Source organism: Wyeomyia smithii, chromosome 3 (genome assembly GCF_029784165.1).
Source record: "Wyeomyia smithii strain HCP4-BCI-WySm-NY-G18 chromosome 3, ASM2978416v1, whole genome shotgun sequence".
NCBI classification, from domain to species: domain Eukaryota; kingdom Metazoa; phylum Arthropoda; class Insecta; order Diptera; family Culicidae; genus Wyeomyia; species Wyeomyia smithii.
Window position 1 is genome coordinate 232,722,470 of NC_073696.1, and position 22,229 is coordinate 232,744,698.

The 22,229-nt window shown below is 35.1% G+C and overlaps 2 protein-coding genes across 32 annotated transcripts in view; both read right to left on the bottom strand.

Moving 5' to 3' along the window:
• The window catches only part of LOC129731480 (G protein-activated inward rectifier potassium channel 3-like), a 52,485-nt gene extending 36,842 nt beyond the window's left edge, over positions 1 to 15,643 (bottom strand). The window contains exons 1-2 of the mRNA XM_055691522.1: positions 15,109 to 15,643; positions 14,557 to 14,872 (exon numbers count right to left, since the gene is read on the bottom strand). Of these exons, the coding sequence (XP_055547497.1) occupies positions 14,557 to 14,747 (191 nt within the window). The 5' untranslated portion in view covers positions 14,748 to 14,872; positions 15,109 to 15,643. The remainder of the gene's footprint in view (positions 1 to 14,556; positions 14,873 to 15,108) is intronic.
• Positions 14,731 to 22,229, bottom strand: part of LOC129731476 (G protein-activated inward rectifier potassium channel 3) — a 226,206-nt gene continuing 218,707 nt past the window's right edge. For 2 of the 31 annotated variants that reach the window (XM_055691496.1, XM_055691515.1), the window contains exons 9-10: positions 15,128 to 15,284; positions 14,854 to 14,993 (exon numbers count right to left, since the gene is read on the bottom strand). Coding sequence is in view for 10 of the 31 variants with exons in the window: in XM_055691515.1 (XP_055547490.1) it covers positions 15,241 to 15,284 (44 nt within the window). In the remaining 21 variants the exon portion in view is untranslated. Of the gene's footprint in view, positions 15,025 to 15,108; positions 15,285 to 22,229 lie in introns of those variants that run through there. The other 29 variants (XM_055691490.1, XM_055691511.1, XM_055691489.1 and 26 more) reach the window with 24 other exon arrangements.

Here is a 22,229-nt window from a genome sequence, read left to right on the forward strand (position 1 = left end):
TGAATATTGATTCCGCTTTGGAAGCATTAAAATGTGCAATTGTTGATGCCAAGAATTATTCTGTTCCAAAGGCTCAAATGAAATTTGATTCACCAATAATTGACGAAAATCTTCAACTTCTAATTCGTTTGAAAAATGTCCGCAGACGTCAATATCAACGTTCTCGTGACCCTGTTTTTAAAACTATTTATAAAGATTTACAGAAAGAGATTAAACATAGATTTACCCTTCTGAGAAATCAAAATTTTGAGACTAAAGTTGAAAAATTGAAACCATATTCAAAACCATTTTGGAAGCTGTCGAAGATTCTTAAGAAACCTTCAAAGCCTATTCCAGTTTTTAAAGATGGTGAACGTTTTCTTGTATCCAATGAACAAAAGGCTCAAAGACTTGCTCAGCAGTTTGAGAGTGTTCATAACTCAAATTTGAATTTTGTGAGTCCAATTGAAAATGAAGTCACACGTCAATTTGATTTAATTTCTTCCCAGAATTTTCTACCTGCAGAAATAATTGAAACTAACTTGAATGAGAATAAATCAATTATTAAAAATTTCAAAAATATGAAAGCACCTGGTGACGATGGAATCTTTAATATACTAATCAAACATCTCCCTGAGAGCACAATGGAATTTTTAGTAAAAATTTTCAATTGCTGCTTCAAAATTGCATATTTTCCCAAATTATGGAAAAATGCAAAAATTACTCCCATTTTAAAGCCGGATAAGAACCCAGCTGAAGTTTCAAGTTATCGACCAATCAGTTTGCTTTCTTCAATAAGTAAACTGTTTGAGAGAATTATTCTTAACAGAATGATGTCACACATCAACGAAAATTCAATTTTTGCAAATGAACAGTTTGGATTTCGCCATGGGCATTCCACAACTCATCAATTGCTCAGAGTTACTAATATGATACGAGCTAACAAATCTGAAGGTTATTCCACTGGAGCTGCTCTTTTAGACATAGAAAAAGCATTCGACAGTGTTTGGCATAAAGGTTTGATTGCGAAATTGCAAACTTTTAATTTTCCAATTTTCCTAATCAAAATTTTAAAAAATTATCTTACTGATCGAACTCTGCAGGTTGTCTATCAGAATTCAAAATCTGATAGATTTCCTGTCAGAGCAGGTGTACCTCAAGGTTCAGTCTTGGGTCCAGTCCTGTACAACATATTCACTTCAGATCTTCCTGATTTGCCTCCAGGATGCACAAAGTCATTGTTCTGCGATGACACAAGCATTTCCGTAAAAGGAAAAAGTCTTCGTGTCATATGCAGTCGATTGCAGAAAAGTTTAGATATTTTTTCTTCCTACTTGCAAAAGTGGAAAATCTCTCCCAATGCTTCTAAAACTCAAATGATAATTTTTCCGCATAAGCCTAGGGCTTCTTTCCTCAAGCCAAACAATAATCACGTTGTCAAGATGAATGGGGTTATTTTAAGTTGGTCCGACAAGGTTAAGTACTTGGGACTAATTTATGATAAAAAACTTATTTTCAAAGAGCACATTGAGAGTATACAAGCCAAGTGCATCAAATATACGAGATGTTTATATCCTCTCATTAACAGGAATTCTAAACTTTGTTTAAAGAACAAACTTTTGATTTACAAACAAATTTTTAGACCAGCAATGCTTTATGCTGTACCGATCTGGTCAAGTTGCTGTTCAACAAGGAAGAAAACGCTTCAAAGGATTCAGAATAAAATTCTGAAAATGATTTTGAAGCGTCCTCCTTGGTTTGGTACACTCGAATTACATAGACTTACTGGTGTTGAACCATTAGAAGCTATGTCAAATAAAATTATTAACAATTTTCGACAAAAATCGTTGCAATCCTCAATTGCTACGATAAGCTCTCTTTATAGCCAATAAGTTAGCAATTAAGTTAGTTGTAAGTTTACTTCCCCTTTTCTGACAAGTAGGTTTAAATCCCTACGAATGATAAGTCCTAATTGCGAAAGCAAACAAATCCTAACAATTAAAATTACAAATTTCTAACAGTGTTGAGAAGTCACCATTTGTGATTGGACACACATACTCATTATTTACTAATATTTATCATAAATACTTAAGCTACTAACAAATCCCTCCTTAAAAAAAAAAAAAAAACGTGTTCAATCATAATTCATCAGTTAACCCTTAACTAGCCCGTTCATCTTATATCAATATTGTTCAAATCGGTTGTGTAGTTTCTAAGCTAATGAAGTTTCGTGATTTTCACATTTCGATACATTACAGACGAAGTTACAGTCCGATTACAGCAAAATTCAATAGGGTATTATGAGGCAGCTAGACCTTTCATCTGACATTAATTTTGTGGAAATCGGTTCAACCATCTCTGAGAAAAGTAAATGAGTTTATGTAGTCTTTGGAATATGTTTCTTTTCATACCTGGATTTCACATTTTTAAACATAACAGGCAAAGTAATAGTCCAAGTACAAATAAAATCAATAGGGTCTTATGGGGCAGCAAGACCTTCTATATGACACTGATTTTATGAAAATCGGTACAGCCATCTCTGAGAAACATGAGTGAGATTAAATAGTCTCCAGAACACGTTTATTTCCATAAATTCTGAACCACAAGTTCAATCATCATAAAATTCAAAAGTTATGGGTTTTTTAGGTAGTCCGTTCTTTTGAAATTAATTTTGTTCAAATCGGTTGTGTAGTTTCTGAGATATTGATGCTTCGTGATTTTCACATTTTGATACATAAACTCGAAACTAAAAATCCGATTACAATAAAATTCAATAAGGTCTTATGGGGCAACTAGTCCTTTCATTTGCAATTAATTTCATTGAAATCGGTCCAGCCATCTCTAAGAAAATCGAGTGAGATTGGGAGAGCGTTACATACACACACACATACACACACATACACACACACATACAGAAAATGCTCAGCTCGTCGAACTGAGTCGAGTGATATACGACATCCGGCCCTTTTGAGCACTTTTATACCTTTAGTTTTTGCAGTGATTGCTATACCTTTCTAGGAGAAAGGCAAAAATACCAATGTTAACAATAACAAAAGAGACGACAACCACAAAACCTAGTAAAATGACAGAAATGATAGATATGTTCTGTTATAAAATAAAACGAATGACCAAAATGACGAAGATGAAATGAATACTAATAATAAAGACAGTAATAAAAATGGTTTAAAATATTATAAAATTGACAATAATATAAAAAACGGTAGAAAGGACAGAGATGACTAAGATGAGACAAAATGATACAAATGACAAAGATGATAAAAATGATAAAAGAGACAAATGACAAAAATGCCACAAATGACAAAAATTATTGAAGAGACAGATATGGTATAAATGACAAAAATAACATAAATGACAAAAATGCGAAAATTGCAAAACAAAGAGAAACAGCTTGAATAACATACATGAAAAATGCCAATAATGACAAAATGAATAAAAGACACAGAAATAACCAAAAAAAAATAAATATAACGTAAATAACATAATATGACAGATATGACAAAACAAACAGACACGAACGAATTGCAACGTGACAAAAATGACAGAAAAGACAAAAACGGCCAGCCAATTACAGAAATTACATGAATGACAAAAATATAAACATATAAAAATGCAGCTCTGTCTGTCTGTCTGTCTATCTGTCTGTCTGTCTGTCTGATTCATATAGGCTTGGAAACTACCGAACCGATCGGCGTGAAATTTTGTATTTAGGGGTTTTAGGGGCCGGGAAAGGTGATTAAGACAGTACGAGACCCCTCCCCCTTCTGGAAGGGAGGGGTCCCATACAAATGAAACACAAATGTCTGCACATCTCGAGAACTAACCAAGTAAACAAAACCAAATTTGGTAGGTAGATGTTTTTGAGGGTAAAAAATATATCCATAATGGTTTGACACCCCTCCCTTTTCTACAAGGGAGGGATCCCATAGAAATTAAATAACGAATTTCGCACAGCTCGAGAACCAATCAACCAAATACAACCAAATTTGGTATGTGAATATTTTTAGAGGTCACAAGTATGTCCATAGTGGTTCGACTCCCTTCCCTCTTCTGGAAGGGAGGGGTCCCATACAAATGAAACACACATTTCTGCACATCTCGAGAACTAACCAAGTAAATAGAACCAAATTTGGTAGGTAGCTGATTTTAGGGGTAACAAATATATCCATAACTAGCTGACCCGGCAAACTTCGTCCCGCCTATTTAGTGTTTAATTTAATAATTTTAAACATTTCAAATTTATTGATTCCTTGCGATTGGATTATATCGTTTAAAAATAATTGGTTTTAGCGGAATGGCAAATCCTCAACTTTTGGCTTTTGTACATGACCTCTATTCCGGATATATATTGGGTGCATTTCAGTTATTTTCGTTGTTTTCCAGAACCTGAAAGTGGTCATCTTCTAATTCAAAATGGAGTCCAGGGTCAATGCATGGGTTCTTTACATCATTTCGATTACGGACTTATCCATATGTAGTAGTATTCGGTTATTTCCGGCTGTTTTCCAGAAGTTGCCATTTTTCAATTCAAACTGTTGTCTAAGGTCAATTTGAAGCTCCTTGCATCATTCTGGATCCGGTTATCCGGAACCGTAAGTCGCCATCTTGGATTTAAAAATGGCACTTGGAAACAATTTCTGGCCCCTGAGCGCCATTCTGGTTTAAGAAACACCCTTATTGGGTATTATTTGGTCATTTTCGGCTGTTCGCCAGAAACCGGATGTCACCATCTTCGAATTCAAAATGGTGTCTGTGGTCGATGCTAGCTCCTGTGTATCATTCTGGTTCCGAAAATACACATTTTGTATGGAAATTGGCCATTTTTGGCTGTTTTTTAGAAACCGGAAGTTGCCATCTTACAATTCATAATGGTGTCTGAGGTCAATTTTCAGCTTCATTCTCGTTCCAGAGATACTCATATTGGGTGGTACTTTAGGCTGTTTCCAGACACCGGAAGTCGCCATATTACAATTCAAAATATTGTCTGAGGTCGATTTGTGGCTTCAGTGCATCATAACAATCCCAAAAATACCCATATTGGGTGGTATTTGGTCATTTGCCGCTGTTTCTCAGAAACCGGAAGTCGCCTTCTTACAATTCAAAATGTTGTCTGAGGTTAATAGGTCGATTTGTGGCTTCATTGCATCATAAAAATTCCGGAAATACGCATATTGAGGGGTATTTGGTCATTTGCCGCTGTTTTTCGGGAACCGGAAGTCGCCATCTTGGATTTCAAAATGGCATTTGGGAACAATTTCTGGCCTCCGTACGTCAATCTGATTAAAGAAACGCTCATATTAAGTGGTATTTGATTATTTTCGGCTGTTTTCCAGACACCGAAAGTTGCCAGCTTACAATTCAAAATGTTGTCTGAAGTCGATTTGTGGCTTCAGTGCATCATAATAATCCCGGAAATACCCATATTGGATGGTATTTGGTCATTTGCCGCTGTTTTTCAGAAACCGGAAGTCGCCATCTTGGATTTCAGAATGGCATTAGGAGACAATTGTGGCCTCTGATCGTCAATCTAGTTGAAGAAACATTTATATTGGGTGGTATTTGGTACAACTTACAACTCAAATTGTTGTTTGAGGTCGATTTGTGGCTTCAGTGTATCATAACAATCCCAGAAATACCCATATTGGGTGGAATTTGGTCATTTGCCGCCAGTCTTGGCATACTCATCGTGTGTAACAAAGAGGCTCATAAAATTTGCACAGAACACTAAAGCATGTTGAAAAAAACGGATGAGTTGATTATTTTTTTCACGCGCTAAAAGCAAATGCACACTCTGTGAAGAAAGCAAAATACGCAACATCAGAAAGCTTGTATTGTAAAGAGGAAGCGCATAAAGCTCCCGCAGAGAGACTTTCCCGATTGCAACTGATAAAATGTAGATAGCGCACATGTATTGCTCATTGATAAGTGCACTATGATGAAAATTCTAGCTGGGTAAACGTTTCTGACTGTTTCCTTATTAACCTGCTCTGTAGCGTTTACGTAGGGCTCTGCGCTATACTCACTGTGCTATGCTCACTGAGTTTTTTTTACTATCACGGTGCAGGTCTATGATAAATTTAGCCCAGACACAGTAAATTTACTCAACAGCACGCAGCTTTGGCTCGCCTACTCCTGTGTGTCATTATATTCCACACTCCCTACGCGCAAAGGAATCGCTCAATAAGGTTGTGCTTTTTTTCTTGCTCATTCACAATGCCTACTAAAAAATTGATGTGATGCAATGTATGTGTTGATAAATGCACAAAGATGAGTAAATGGACAAGACTGTTTGCCGCTGATTTTCAGGAACCGCAAGTCGCCATCTTGGATTTCACATTGGCATTAGGAGACAATTTTTGGCCTCTGAGCGTCATTCTGGTTGAAGAAACACTCATATTGGGTTGTATTTGGTCATTTTCGGCTGTTTTCCAGACACCGGAAGTCGCCATCTTACAATTCGAAATGTTGTCTGAGGTGATTTGTGGCTTCAGTGCATCATAACAAATCCGGAAATACCCATGTTGGGTGGTATTTGGTCATTTGCCGCTATTTTTCTGAAACGGAAAGTCGCCATCTTGGATTTCGAAATGGTATTTGGAGACATGCCAGAAGAAGGAAGGGTGTCGAAACATTATGGACATGTTTGTTACCTCTAAAAATATTCACATACCAAATTTGGTTGTATTTGGTTGATTGGTTCTCGAGCTGTGCGAAATTCGTATTTTATTTGTATGGGACCCCTCCCTTATAGAAGAGACAGAGGTGTCAAACCATTATATTTGTTACCCCTAAAAACAATCACCCGCCAAATTTGGTTCCATTTAGTTGGTTAGTTCTCGAGATAAGCAGAAATTTGTGTTTCATTTGTTATGAACCTTTCCCTCACAGAAGAGGGAGGGGAGTCGAACCACTATGGACATACTTGTTACCTCTAAAAATATTCACATACCAAATTTGGTTGTATTTGGTTGATTGGTTCTCGAGCTGTGCGAAATTCGTATTTTATTTGTATGGGACCCCTTCCTTGTAGAAGAGGGAGGGGTGTCAAACCATTATGTTACCCCTAAAAACATCTACCTACCAAATTTGGTTTTGTTTACTTGGTTAGTTCTCGAGATGTGCAGAAATTTGTGTTTCATTTGTATGGGACCCCTCCCTTACAGAAGAGGGAAGGGCGCGAATCAACATGGTCTAAAATTCCGGATAATCGAATTCCGGATAATCGAGTTTCCGGATAATCGAGTCTCCGGATAATCGAGTCCGACCTTTACTACTACATATGGATAAGTCCGTAATCGAAATGATGTAAAGAAGCCAAGCATTGACCCTGGACACCATTTTGAATCAGAAGATGACCACTTTCAGTTTCTGGAAAACAACGAAATAACTGAAATGCACCCAATATATATCCGGAATAGAGGTCATGTACAAGAGCCAAAAGTTGAGGATGTTGCCATTCCGATAAAACCAATTATTTTTAAACGATATAATCCAATCGCAAGGAATCAATAAATTTGAAATGTTTAAAATTATTAAATTAAACACTAAAATAGGCGGGACGAAGTTTGCCGGGTCAGCTAGTGATAGAATAAAAATAATGGAATGGATGTAAAATACAGGAAAAAGAAGAAACGGTAAAAATGAGTAAAAATGGTAAATGGAAACAAAACACACATATTATAGAACACAGAATATGACAAAAGTTTCAAAAATAACAAAAAACGGAAAACGACAGACACAAAAATGATACAGATGAATATACAATAAAGCCACAAAAGTCAAAAAAGACAATATCACAAAAACTATAGAAATGAGCGAAAAAGATATAATGAAACAAAAATGACACAAATAACAAAAATACCACAAATAACAAAAATGACACAATTAAAAAAAATGATACAAAATACAAAAATAACACAAGCTGACAAAAATTATAAAAAAGCAAAGCCTTGGTGCTACATTCCGATTCGGAACTTGACCTTCTGTTTATTTGTACACAGACTTCGCAGCCGACTGTTTAGAGAACAGGACAATTGCGTGGCTAGCGCACCAGTCTCTCCCGAGCCGAGACTCGAACCCACGACGACTGGCTAGTTGGGCCAGCATCGTACCTCGAGACCATCTGGGAGATTCAAAAATTATATTAATGAAAATAATAGCAAAAACGAGAAAAAGACCATATTTACAGAATTGAGAAAACTGATAGAAAAGAACAAATTACAGCATGACATAAATGACAAAAATGATAAAATGAGAATGATGAAAAGGATGAACAAGACAGGAATGACACAAACGATAAAAATGACCAAAAGTGCTAAAAGGAAACAAAAGTGTCACAAATAACAAAAACTACACAAACAAAAACGAAAAATATGATATAATTTGCAATAATGGCAAAAATAACCAAATTTACAGAAATAATATAACTGACATAGAAAAGCAAATTACAACGTGACAAAAAATACAAAAACGGCAAAACTGATGAACGAGCATCGTACACAAATTACGTAACGCTAAAAATCTAGATTTCAGACCCCCTCCCCCCCTATGTAATGATAGGTAACGTTCGATATGACTCCCTCCATAAAATTACGTAACGATGAACAGCCTGACCCCCCTCCGAAATTTTCAATTCAGAGCAAACATTACGTAACTGTCTCAACAGTAAGTAACGCAGACTCAACCCCCTCCCCCCCTTTATGCGTTACGTAATTTGGGTACGACGCCATACAACAAAAATTACAAAAACTACCTAAATGTCAAAAATAATAAAAAGAATGAAAGTGACAAAATCATCCAAAAACAGTAGCAATTAGCATAAATGGTAAAAAGTAATAGAAATAACAAAAATAAAATAAATAATAACATGACAGAAATTACAAAAATTACCAAAATTACGGAAATGACAGAAAACAACAAATTATGATGTTACAAAAACGACAAAACTTACTGAGCAAATTTTTTTTTTCATAAATGACAAAAATGACAAAACGAGAATGATGTAAAGAACGAATGAGGCCGAAATCATAAAAACGATAGAAAGGAGTAAAGAGATAAACGGAAACAACAACAAAAAAGACAGGTATGACATGAATAATGAATAATAATAATAATAATAATAGAAACGTAAAAATAGTAAATATGGTTCCCTTTTGTTTCCTTTTGCCATTTTGCTTATTTTTATGGTTTCTTTCATTTCTGTTAATTATATCATTCCTTTGATTAATTTGATTTTTGTATTCATCAGTAGTGCTGTTTTATATTTTTTGCCACGATGAACTTTGTTCTCTTGTGCCAGTTATGTTATTTCTGTAATTTTTTCCGTTTTTGTCGTTGTTACGATTTATGCCATTTGTATCATATTTGTTTCCTTTTACCATTTTTACAAATTACACATTACAATTATAGATATGACTAAAATTGCAGAAATGACCTAACTGACAGAAAGAAAATAAAAAACAACAGAAATAAACAGATGGCATAAATGACAAAAATAACAGAAATACTGACCTAGAAAGAACAAACTACAACGAGATAATAACGGAGAAATGAGCAAAAATGGTTAAAGGAAACAAAAGTAACACGAATAACTGACAAAAAAAATATAAATGGCATAAATCGCGAAAACGACATAAATGGCATAACTGACATGACTGACTGGAAAAATTACAAAAATTACAAAAATGATAAAATGAAAACATATATACATAAAATATACATGAAATATACAAAAAAGACAACAATAGCGAAAATCTTCAAAATTACCAAGAAATTCGCCGTCAACTTGACGCAGTCATCAAAATTACGCATGAAGAACTTAACCGTAAAATCGATCATCAAATCAAGTCCTGCCCTAAGAACTTCTTCAATTACTTAAAAACCAAACTAAAAAGTAGCAACTTTCCATCACGAATGCATCTTGATAGTAAATTAGGACAAACTAATAATGAAATATGTAGTCTTTTTGCCACTTTTTTTCAAGAAATATACACCACATTCGAAGAAACAGATCGCGACCGCGAATATTTCTCGTATTTTCCTGATTTTTCGAATTCTTTATCTGTCAATCAAATATCCGAATTCAAAATTCAGAACGCACTTAAAAACTTGACGCTACGAAAGGTCCTGGACCTGACAGAATAGCTCCAATTTTTCTCAAAAACTTGGCAGAAGAACTATCTACACCATTACTACACCTCTTTAATATGTCTTTGAAGAATGGAATTTTTCCAGAACTCTGGAAAACCTCATATTTAGTGCCAATTTTCAAATCTGGCGCTAAGTCTGACATTCGTAATTATCGTGGAATTGCCATTATTTCATGCATTCCAAAATTATTTGAATCAATAATTAATGAAAAAATCTTTCAGCAAGTAAAAACCAAATCACAACTCAACAGCACGGCTTTTATAAAGGCCGGTCAACTATCACAAATCTTTTGGAATTCATAACTTTAACTTTGACTGTAATGGACAACAGCAACCACGTAGAAGCTCTTTATACGGACTTTAGCAAGGCATTTGACAGAATCGACATACCTTTATTGCTCTTCAAGCTCGAAAACTACGGAATGGAAACAAAATTCTTGGAATGGCTGCAGTCATACTTAACAAAGAGAACACAAATAGTCCGCTTTAAAAATTCCTTTTCAAACCCAATAGAAGTAACTTCCGGGGTTCCTCAAGGTTCTCACCTGGGCCCTCTTCTTTTTATATTATACGTGAATGACATTTCCTTTCTTCTGAAATCAATACGTGTGCTTGTATATGCTGACGACATGAAGCTCTTTATAGAAATAATCAATGCAGAAGACTTCGAAATATTCCAGAATGAAAATAATGTATTCTACACTTGGTGCAACAAAAGTCTAATGTAATTCAATAGCCTTCAGCATAAAAACAGTAACACCACCTACAAACATTTTCTTAGGAAACCAACCAGTAGAAAAATGCAAAATCGTAAGGGACCTAGGCGTAATCTTAGACTCCAAACTTACATTCACAGAGCATAATAATACAATTATCAACAAAGCAAATAGTATGCTGGGCTTTATAAAACGCTTCGGCCACAATTGTCAAGACCCATATACAATCAAACTATTATATATTACATACGTCCGACCAATTCTGGAATACTGTAGCATTGTATGGAATCCCTATATTGTAACACATGAAGAACGCATTGAATCTGTCCAAAAACAATTTCTTTTGTACGCGCTTCGTAAGCTAAATTGGACAGCCTTTCCCTTACCATCATATGAAGCACGCTGCATGCTTATAGACATACAAGCACTTAAAGAACGCCGCGAACTTTCAATGCTTTATTTTATCAATGACATTATTTCTCAACGCGTGCAATCTTCTAAATTATTATCGCAACTAAATTTTTATGCACCCAGTCGTCAATTAAGAAATCGTGAAATATTTCCGGAAAACTCTCACAGAACTGACTACTCAAAAAATGGCCCAATAAATCGCATGATACGTCACTATAATCAGCACTGCGAAAATATGGACATCACTATGGGCAGAAATCAAATCAAAAAACGACTAACTACTGGAAATAATGTATAGAATATAGGAAAACATTGTATTATTAAAACTATAGTCTACATTTGCTTGACGAAAAAATAAAAATAAATAAAATAAATAAAATAGAATAAAATAAAAAAATAAAAAGGATGCAAGTGACGGAAATGATACATACGATTGAAATAAACAAAAAAGGTAAAAGACACTAGCAATGACACAAAAAACATAAATGTATCGTGCCGTGTCAAATATAGTACTGATGAAAAAAAAAAAACAAATAACATAAATGAATATATATATATATAAATGAAAATCGCCAAATCGAATGAGATTGCAGAAATGGCAAAAATGACAGAAAAGATCAAATTACTACGTGATAAAAATGACATAATTTGGTTAAATTATAAAATCAACAAAAACTACAGATATTACAAAAAAAAATGATGAAAAGTATGACAGATATGATATAAACGATAGCAATTAGCAAAAATAAGCAAACATTGTGAACGGAACGAAAGTGTCATAACTAACTAAAATATCATGAATTGGAAAAGTTACAAAAAGGTTAAAATGTCAAAAATATTACAAATGGAACTAATGACAAAAATGACATGGAATTGCAAAACAAGACGTAACAACAAAAATGATAAAAAAATGACAGAAAATGACTAAAATGTGGAATAACTATGATATAGTGTCGAATAGGGGAACTGGGGGAAAATGTATGGCAGTTTTTTGATGACATTCGAGAGCGTTACTCCATGACAGTAGCGCTATTTGCGAAATAAAGACAGCCGATAGAAAAAATGTTTTGCGACTGTAAAGCAGGTATTAGACGAAGCAAATATTTGCTATTTTTCAATACAGATTTTATTTTGTGCAAATAAAAATCGTACCAAAAATATCAAATATTTGCGTCGTCTAATACCTGCCTCACGTTGCCGTCTTGTTCCCCATACATGAATGTTTTTTCTTTGCCAGTCACCTTATTGCTGTGTCGACGATGGCATGTATGGTTGAATGAAAATAAATAAAGTAAAAAGTGTTTCCGGTGGATTTGTGCAGTAATCGAAACGCGCTGTGTAGTGATGACACGAACGTCTGTATAAAAAGCTAGCTACTTCTCTCTTCTACAATCGCTATTCCGAAGACGTCCTTCAAATAATGCTGAATCGACACACAAAGCAGGTTTACCAGATCCACGGATTTCTCCGTAACTAGGTCTACGGATTTGTTTCACTTTTACCATTGTTCACACAAATTTTCACTTTGTAGTCGAAATTTTACCAAAATGAAAAAATCCGTAGAATTTCGTGGAAGCTCCAGATTTCACAAAATAGTTATGGTATCTTTGACACGAAGTTAATTTTTCGTTTAATTTTGTGATGCTCTGTTGCCAATATTTTCTCAAAATAATTACCCGACTGATACCGCGAATAGGTACCACAAACAGAAAAAGTGTATTGAGAAGACAAAAAGGCTGTGCTCTTGGGTTGCCTAGTAATAAACTTTAATGAACATGCATGTTACATAGAGCCAAATGAGTTCAATTTTCGTTGTAACTCGAACTTTTCTAACGAAGGAGTAAACTAAAAAGAAGACAAAACCGAGATGGATTTTGAAAACTATACGCAAAATGAATAAAAATCAATGGTGAAAAATATATAAAATAACATCTAATTCAAAGCTTTATTTAAATATAAACAAAATTTGTCGACAAGTGCGAAAAAACTTTTGCCCTAGAGCTCAAACTGAAGAGAAATGAAAAATTATTGCTTTTTAACCGTTTCTGTGAATTTTGGTGATCCTAGGGGGCCGTTCTTAAACCACGTGGTCATATATTGATCACATTTTATTGCATCATTTATGGCTATATCACATATGCGCAATGGTACCAGTTAAGGCAATACAGGCCTTATTCGATTTTGGCAACACGTCGAAATTCAAATTTTTTATTATGCCTACCGGACTAAAGAGAAAATTCAATAGCCAATTGTATAGCCGATCCGAACAGTGTTGTCCGCTGCCTACCGGACTAAAGCGAAAATTCAATTCAACGCTTGGATGGTTGCTGGTGACAACACGTTCAAAGTTTTTATGTTGCCAGAATTGAACCGTGCCAAAAACTGAACTAGCCAAAATCTACCGAGGACAGTACTCCATTAAAAATCCGCAATCCATAACTGGTACATTTTTAAGGCATTGCCATAACTGGTACTCCTCCTCTATATAAATTCTGAAAGCAATTTTTAGAGTAAAATATAACTTTAGACAACCTAAATTCAATTTAAGCACAATCAAATTTATTAAACCAATCTATTTTTAAAATTTATTACTACGCTAGCAGTTATGACAAGGTGAACAGTAATTAAATTTCGGAAACCAAGTCTTTGATGCTTGTTTCACTGTCCATTTTACGTCCAAATCAACGGGTTACAAACGCTCGAAAGCAGTTTTTAAGACTGATCAAAGAAGTTTTCTCATCAGTGATTGCAAAAAGGTTGAGTTTTCCCAATTTTTTTTTTTCAAGATGAAAAAAGTGACACGATATTCATTTGTATTAATTTGAAGGTTTCTTTGAAATACGTGATAGGCGTCATATGTTGAACATAAATCAAAATCGTAGAAAAGCGCCTTGTCATTTTTCAATTAAAATTTTTATCAAATCCAGAATAATAATTTTATCAGAAATCTTTCATGTTGATAATAAATATAATCACTCAGATAAAAACTATAAAACTTGCTGTTGACCATGAAAGATAGAAACTTTCTTTTTGAAACGTGATAATCACACAAATAGTAAACAATAAAAAGCCAGCTGCTAACCATGAAAACTAATCTCGAAAATTCCCGTTTCTGCCAGACACTCGAAGCAGCAATCATCAAAGCAATCCACACCGGCCACGATTGACATTGCTTATGCCACTTGGATGGATTAGAGCAGAGCAGTTGATAGCAGACAGAGGGACTGTTTACAAACACTCAAATTCAATAATCAATCGCAATCGGACACGCGTCCGTTACTTACCGCACACTTTCCTGCCGGCTGAATCCACTTCCGTGGGTGGAAATCCGCGCCAAACTTGGAACAATCGTCAGCGGCAGATTGCCGATCACGCTGTCCAGCGAATCTGGTTCCTCTTCGATCACACCTGGACGCATGAATATCCTATTTAGAGGTTTTTTCTCTTCCAGAAGAGACAGCTGGCGGTCGGACATTTTAAAGTTTCACTGTTTGGCTTTTATTTTCGATTTATTATTCCGCTGACTGTCTTTCTAGCTTATTCCTAGCAATAAAATGGCCCTTTCTTCCAAACGGATGCGCCTTATGCCTAACTCTAACACTAAAAATGATTGAATTCGATTCAATAATAGCTTCTCTCCGATCGTTTAACGCGAAATCTTTCACTAGAAACACTTTTGATTTTATTACCTACTCCTCCTAGGGGACGCACGCTCGAATGCCTATTGTTGTAGAATAAAAAGATGTGCTATTCTTTCAAAGAGATAAAATAAGTTAAAAATCAGCTTAATCCTATCGCTAGTTAAATGGAAAGATATTTTTTTTCTACAATTTAACCTGGTACCCGTCCACGCACAGGTTGTGACTGATTTTTACACGTTTACCACTTTTGCTGTTTAAAATCCGGTCCAGTACGAAGATCGGTTCCGCTTTGCGGAGTTGTTCCGCAGTGGCTCGGCTCAGCTAACTTTACTCCACCCCGCTCTCGGTATCATCGGTCCACTTGTCCCGCACTGTTTGGCAATTTTTGCGGTTTTATTTGATTTGTTTGTTTTTACATTCACACACCGTGTCATACGGGAGAAACGAAACGGAAAAAAAGAAGAGAAAAGGAAGAATTTCGTTTAATTAATTAAACCCAATTAGTCGGTCATCTGGATGGCTTTTGACACTGAACTTCTGCGCTTGTAATATGTTGAAAAAAAAGCACAAACACAAAGCACCAAGGGCAGCGGATTTTCGTTAGTTAAATTGCTGTTTTAGGTTAGGTACACTACAGAAAAAGGGACAAGCGTTAGATTGCGCAAAGCAACCGCGGAAAGTTGCAAACCGGCCGACTGCTACAGATGTACTAATCTAGTGGCGCAGAACTTGCGACATCCCACAGAATGTCAGATGGGATCATACCCCAGACCAGGAATGAAACCCGCCCATACATACACAAACACACACTATGTCACTATATTAAGGTAGACCGATATGTGATTACAAACGTCCGCCGCCGGTGTCGCGTCCGACAAAGCTACGCAAAGGTTAGTAGCTCTCTGTTAGTTTAGTGCGAGTTCTCGACCTGGCCGATGCGACAGTTCAAATGCTTGCCAGTAGTGTGTGCAAATTCTGAGTGCGTTTCGGTCCGAACCACAACTAACTAGTAGCACATACTAGTAGCAAATTAGATGACAATAAATGGTGGATGCCGGGTACGATCAGCTGCTGCCCCACTGAGATCAGCTAGTGGTTGTGAACCCATTTACGACCGGCGGTGTGACGATGGATGCGCTGACCCCTACCGAGCGAGGGCCACTAGGTCTAGTTTAATCCATTTAGAATGATGATGATAATGATTCCGCTGCCGTCACACTTTAGAAGACGATTACCCCGATTACTGCCGGCCCCTGGTGGGGCGACTAACCCAAGGCTAAGGTCTATTTGATTTGGGGTTTTGGGGTGAAATTTCGGTTATCAACAGGATCGGTCTACTGAAACTACAAACTTTATTGATCTGCAATTGCCTTTTTCAGTTGAAATAACCAAAATAAAACCAGAGTGTTGTTTAAAAATCGGACCAACTTCCTAACGGACATAATTTTCCTAAGCGAAATCGCTCCACTATTTCACGAAAAAATATTTCAAATATTTACCATCATCATGAAATAATTTCCCCTGACGATGTTCAGAAGTTTCATCACCATTTTAAAAGTATTGCTGCTGATAATTTTTTTTAAATGCTCCATTTACGAGCACAGTTCGCCCTTTGCGTTTGCAATCATGCCTTGTTTTCAAACATTGATGATGGAAACTAATATTTGAAGATTGCAGTATCTACATTTCCGGTACAATGCTTTTATTACATTTACATTTCATGTAGTAACACTTCTTGTGCGAAATATTTGCTTTTAAGTTGGAACTATTGGAGGAATGCGATAGCCTGTTTTGTATTATGATTGGGTCAGCTTACTTCTGAGACTTTACCCCTCCATTTAGCCTGTGCCTGATATGCATATCTAGAAAAACATTTCGAAAGGTCCTATCTGCTTTGATCGATTTTTCGATCGGTCACTTTCATTCAATCACCACAACATATTGAACACCTTTTATGACACGTTATTTGCACCAGTTGATAGCGGAGGGATCCCTCTAACCTTCTGAACTAAGACCACGCTTGAGAGTGTTACTAAAGTTAAACCATTACCAAAATTAAAGGTCGCTCCGGAAAAAACGATGAAAGCAGATAAGGCCTTTTGAAATGTTAATCTAGATATAAGAATTTCGTTTTATGGTATAGATATAGTTGGGTTCGGTTTTTTGAAAGTGTCGGGTACTGGTCGGTTATTGATTTGAAATCCAAATAAGCATAATAATTAGACAAGGATCTGTTATATTATGTATACAAAATCGACCCAAAAAATCTTGGGATCGGGACGGGTTCAGGTGTTATAGGAAAAATAAATGTCGAATTCGGGTTTAAACAAAAAAAAATCGGGTTAGGGTAGGGTACGGATTTTAAAAATATCAAACACCATCTCGAGGTCGGGCATATAAACTCTCTCATCTTCTCATATATAAGAATACAACTATAAATTAGTTACTATCTGAATCTGAAGAAATATGGAAGTTTTTTGTATAACATTTGACAATTAGACCTCTTCCATTCCCAATATCAAATCAAATCTCACTTCCAAACGTAATCTCAACCCCAATCCCAATCGTCAATCCAATCTTGATATACCAATCCCAATCCGTAACCAAATCTCATAACCTCAATTCCCAATTTCAGTTCTATTTTCAAGCAACAACGTAATCTCAATTTATCAACTTCCTACTTCAATTCCAAGCCCAATCTTTATCCCAATTCAAAATCTATTTCAATTCTTGATTTTAAAGCCCTGTTCTATTCCAATCCCAATCTCAATCCTAATCCTACTCCCAATCCCAATCCCAATCCCAATACCAATCTCAAACTTATTCCAAAACCTAATCTTTCATTCCAATCCTTAAATTACCCTTAACTCGATTGCCATCCCAATTGCCAATTCCATTCACAATCCCATATTTAATCCCAATGCAAATTCCAATCCCAGTCATATTTAAAACCCAATACCAATTTGAATATTTACTACAATTGTGGGTTAAGAAGAGAGGCCGTTCGCATTCCACGGGACAACATATTAGCAAAAAATTAGCATAAAATATAAATTCTACACATTATGGTTTAAGAGTCGTTGTCAGCTATATTTGAGATTTATTTGGAATGATTTCTTTCGTGGTCTTTTCGTTGTTTATGTTTGTTTCAAGTAAAACAAGATTATTACTTGTTTTCTCTCGGTAACAGAGCTTATAGAGCAAGATCGCGCCAAATGACCTATGGTCGAATATCAACCATTTTTGATTTGAATGAAACCTTGCCAACGTATTTGGCTTTGCAAACTGGGCATTTTTCACAGATGGAGAGATTTTTTACACCCATGAGTTACATTCTGAAAGGGCGTATGTAATTTGGCATTGGTTTTGTTCAAAGCATTGTAGAAACCGTTGGTTGTCTGATAATGAGTTGTAAGGAATTGAAAATGCACCATAAAAAAATATACACTGTACAAAAAAAAATTTGTTTGACCAAAAAAAATTAAAAATAAACATCAAATTTCAATTTGCAAAAAAAGAGTTGAATTTTTTTTATTTTTTTTTTAAGAAACTTGACGTTGATACGCAACTTTTTAAAAAAGTCCAGGATGGAGAAATGAAAAATAATTTTTTTATGGAAGATCAATTTTTTTATGAAAATTCTAATTCAAACATTTTTCAAAATATTTGTATCCTGATGATTTTAAAAGATACAGAGAGTCATTTTGAATCAAAAAGGTCTAGGTAGTAAACATTCTAAAGGCATCGGTTTTCGAGTTATTTTTAATTTAAGCTCGAAAAATTATAATTGATTAGGAAAATACACGTTTTTCTTAATTTGTCCATGGTTCTCCAGCAAAAACCATACGTTCATTGGAATGCTTGATCAAAAATACACAATTCATTCTTTGACAACAAAACGATTGGATAAATAACTCAAGCGCTAAACCTTAGCCTACCTACACCTTTCCCCTTGCCGAATGTTTTATAAAAAAATATGTTTGTCTGTTGCACTACCTACTTGTTTACTAATAATAACTGTTTGTAAAGTACGCAACCAATAACTACTGGGTTACCTATAATACCTGTTTTCGTATATGAATACGATTGCACTACTCCAGATGTGTTAGTAACAGTTTGCATTTTGTGAAGATGAATAAAATGAAAGTGGAATACACCAAGCCCAAATGCTGTAAACCCTTTCCTGATCATCGGTGCTCATCAAGCTTACGCAAATTAAACGAAAACGTTATTGCAAAATTAAAAATAATGAATAAAAGAGAGCATGCATAAATGACGTACCCCTTCCCCCTTTTCCACCGTAGCATTTCGTCATAAAGTCAGACCTCTATAGATAATTTCGTAGAATTATAACAAACACCTCACCACGCCCCTCCCCCCCGCACCTCACCCCAATGACTTTTTTTGCAATTTTTATTACTAAAAACATACATTGTATCATAAATGAATAAGACAAGACAAAAAATTGAAATGACCATGACAAAGCCGTAAAAAAAAACAATTGGAATAAATCCAAATTTTTTAATTTCATATTTGCTACGTAGCTTAGCTTGACTCCCTAGCCTCCCCCTTGTCAAATTTCGTCACAAAACTGCTAGTCGTTGCATGTTCGAGTCCCGGCTCGGGAGAAGACTGTTATTATCAGAAGGAAATAAACAGAACAGAAAAATCCACCTCTGCTCTAATCCTGGGTAAGAAGAAGAATAAGAAGAAGAACATAGGCGGATAAATGTTATGATAGGGTACTTGCTCTATGACGTGCTATGATATGAGCAAATTAAGATATTCGGTTATGATAAAATATTTTGGATGCGTTCGGAGATTTGTTTGAAAATGTGGTCTTGAATGTAAATATGCAAAATTATGAAATGAAATCTGAAATAAGCATTTTTTTCACGTTATTAACAATGTCACAAGTTGGTTTCGAAATTCGAATCATGGACAAAAGTCTACATTTAACAATACACAGTTTGAATTTAAATACGAAAAGTGTAGCCAAAACTCTCCTGTAACCTTTCGTGAAAATGATTCCAGAACGAAATTTTTTGCGTTACATCATTAACGGATGTTCCTCTAAGGTACATCTCTTCGATTACAGCAATTTATGTAGAAGCGCTTTCGTGCGTAGACAAAATCCAAAATCTTGCAATTTTGAAAATGCTGCAACTCTGGAACGCTACATTTTGTTTTTTTGCGGACGAATGATTCCTATGTAAAATCGTCTGCTAAACATATTGGCGTGGTCAAAATCAAAATCGAAGGAGGGGTATTTTGAGGAAATTGCAAATCAAGTTTTGAATCGAAAAAAATGCAATGTTGGCAACACTGCAGAAAAAAAATGGATCACGTAGTTCGATTCTACATCTAAAACCCCTCAAAATGATATGTCAATATCACCTGTAGCTCTTCAGGGTCCCGAGATATTCACAAAATAAAAAAAGTATTTTGCTAAATTCGCAAAAAGTGGAGGCAGTCCCATTGGCCGAGGGGTCCACCAATCGGTACAACACTTTGTACTTATAAGTTCCGGCTCGAAGTGCATCGACTCACAAATATTGGTCGAAATCGGAGATGATCGATGCATTTCGTCGGACACTTGACATGGAATGACCCCTTTATCAATTTGTGATTCGTGTAGTAATTGGAATGATAGTCAAGCCATCATTCATCCCTTCGTTGTTCACTATTCAGAATCTGGAACACTTAAGAATATCAGCTTCATCATGATATCGGAAGTACTCCATCATGATATTGTTGCGGTTCAGGTGTTCATTGCCAAATTAATGAGTTTTTTGAAAACAACAATACAGTTGAAAAAGCGATATTAATGTCTGATGGAGCTGCCTCACAATATAAAAATAGAAAAAACTTTGCAAGTCTTTTCAAGTTCAAAACAAAATATAACGTCGATGCAGAGTGGCATTTTTTTGCGACTTCTCATGTTAAAGGCCTATGCGATGCAATTGGTGGCATATTAAAACGAATGGCAGGAAATGCAAGTTTAGCTAAAGACCATGAACATCCCATTACAAGCGCAAAAGAATTGTATGATTGGTCTAATCAGAAAAATAATAAAAATTCATCAAAAATGTCATTTAGTTGGGTATCATATGAAGAATATGAACAAGGAGTAACAGAATGGAGCAAGATTTTCAAAAAATCTATAATAATAGCTGCCACACAAAAGTATCACTCTTTTGTACCGATTTCAGAAAATAAGATACAAACGAAGCTGTTTTCAAAAGCTGACGAATCATTTACTTATGATGTATAGGATATATAAGGTGAAGCTAGTTCTGTAAAATATCTATGTCATAAAAAAATATGTTCCTAAGATAATAAAACTCGAAAATAAATATTTGATTCTTACACATATCACTTAGAACATTTAACTCTTTTCTTGAGAACCGTTCGCCCAATCGTTTTGTTGTCAAAGAATTAATTGTATATTTTTGATCAAGCATTCCAATGAACGTATGGTTTTTACTGGAGAACCATGGACAAATTAAGAAAAACGTGTATTTTCCTAAATAATTATAATTTTTCGAGCTTAAACTAGAAATAACTCGAAAACCAATGCCTTTAGAATGTTTACTATCAAGAGCTTTTTGATTCAAAATGACACTCTGCATCTTTTAAAATCATCAGAATACAAATATTATGAAAAATGTTTGAATTAGAATTTTCATAAAAAAATTAATCTACCATAAAAAAATTATTTTTCATTTCTTCATCCTGGACTTTTTTTTAAATGTTGCGTATTAACGTCAAGTTTCTTAAAAAAAATTAAAAAAAAATACAATGCTTCGAATAAAACCTATGCCAAAAGGCATACGCCTTTTTAGAATGTAACTCATGGGTGTAGAAAATCTCTCCACCTGTGAATAATGCTCAGTTTGCTAAGCCAAATACGTGTGCAAAGTTTCATTCAAATCAAAAATGGTCGATTAAATTTTCGCGTATTTCCAGGCGATTTGAAATGTTTTTGCTCTATAGTTTTTTATGCCAATCTGATATCATTTTATTAAACCTTAGTTTAATTCTTTGGGACACATTTAACTAAGCTGAGAACTAAATTTGGAGTCAGTTTTGTATTCATTCTCATGCATTTATCTCTTATGGCTAAATTTGGAATCAATTTCTGCTCTACCCTTTCTCAATATAGTTAGAAGCGTTCCTCGACCATTAGACAGACTTTGAGTCATTTTCTTTTTAGCCCTCTCCTTACGATAGAATTATTTTAAAATTCGTGCTAGGTTTAACCCTGATCTCCTCGATGGGGTACCCGTGTACCTTTTTAGGTTTCATAAGACCTT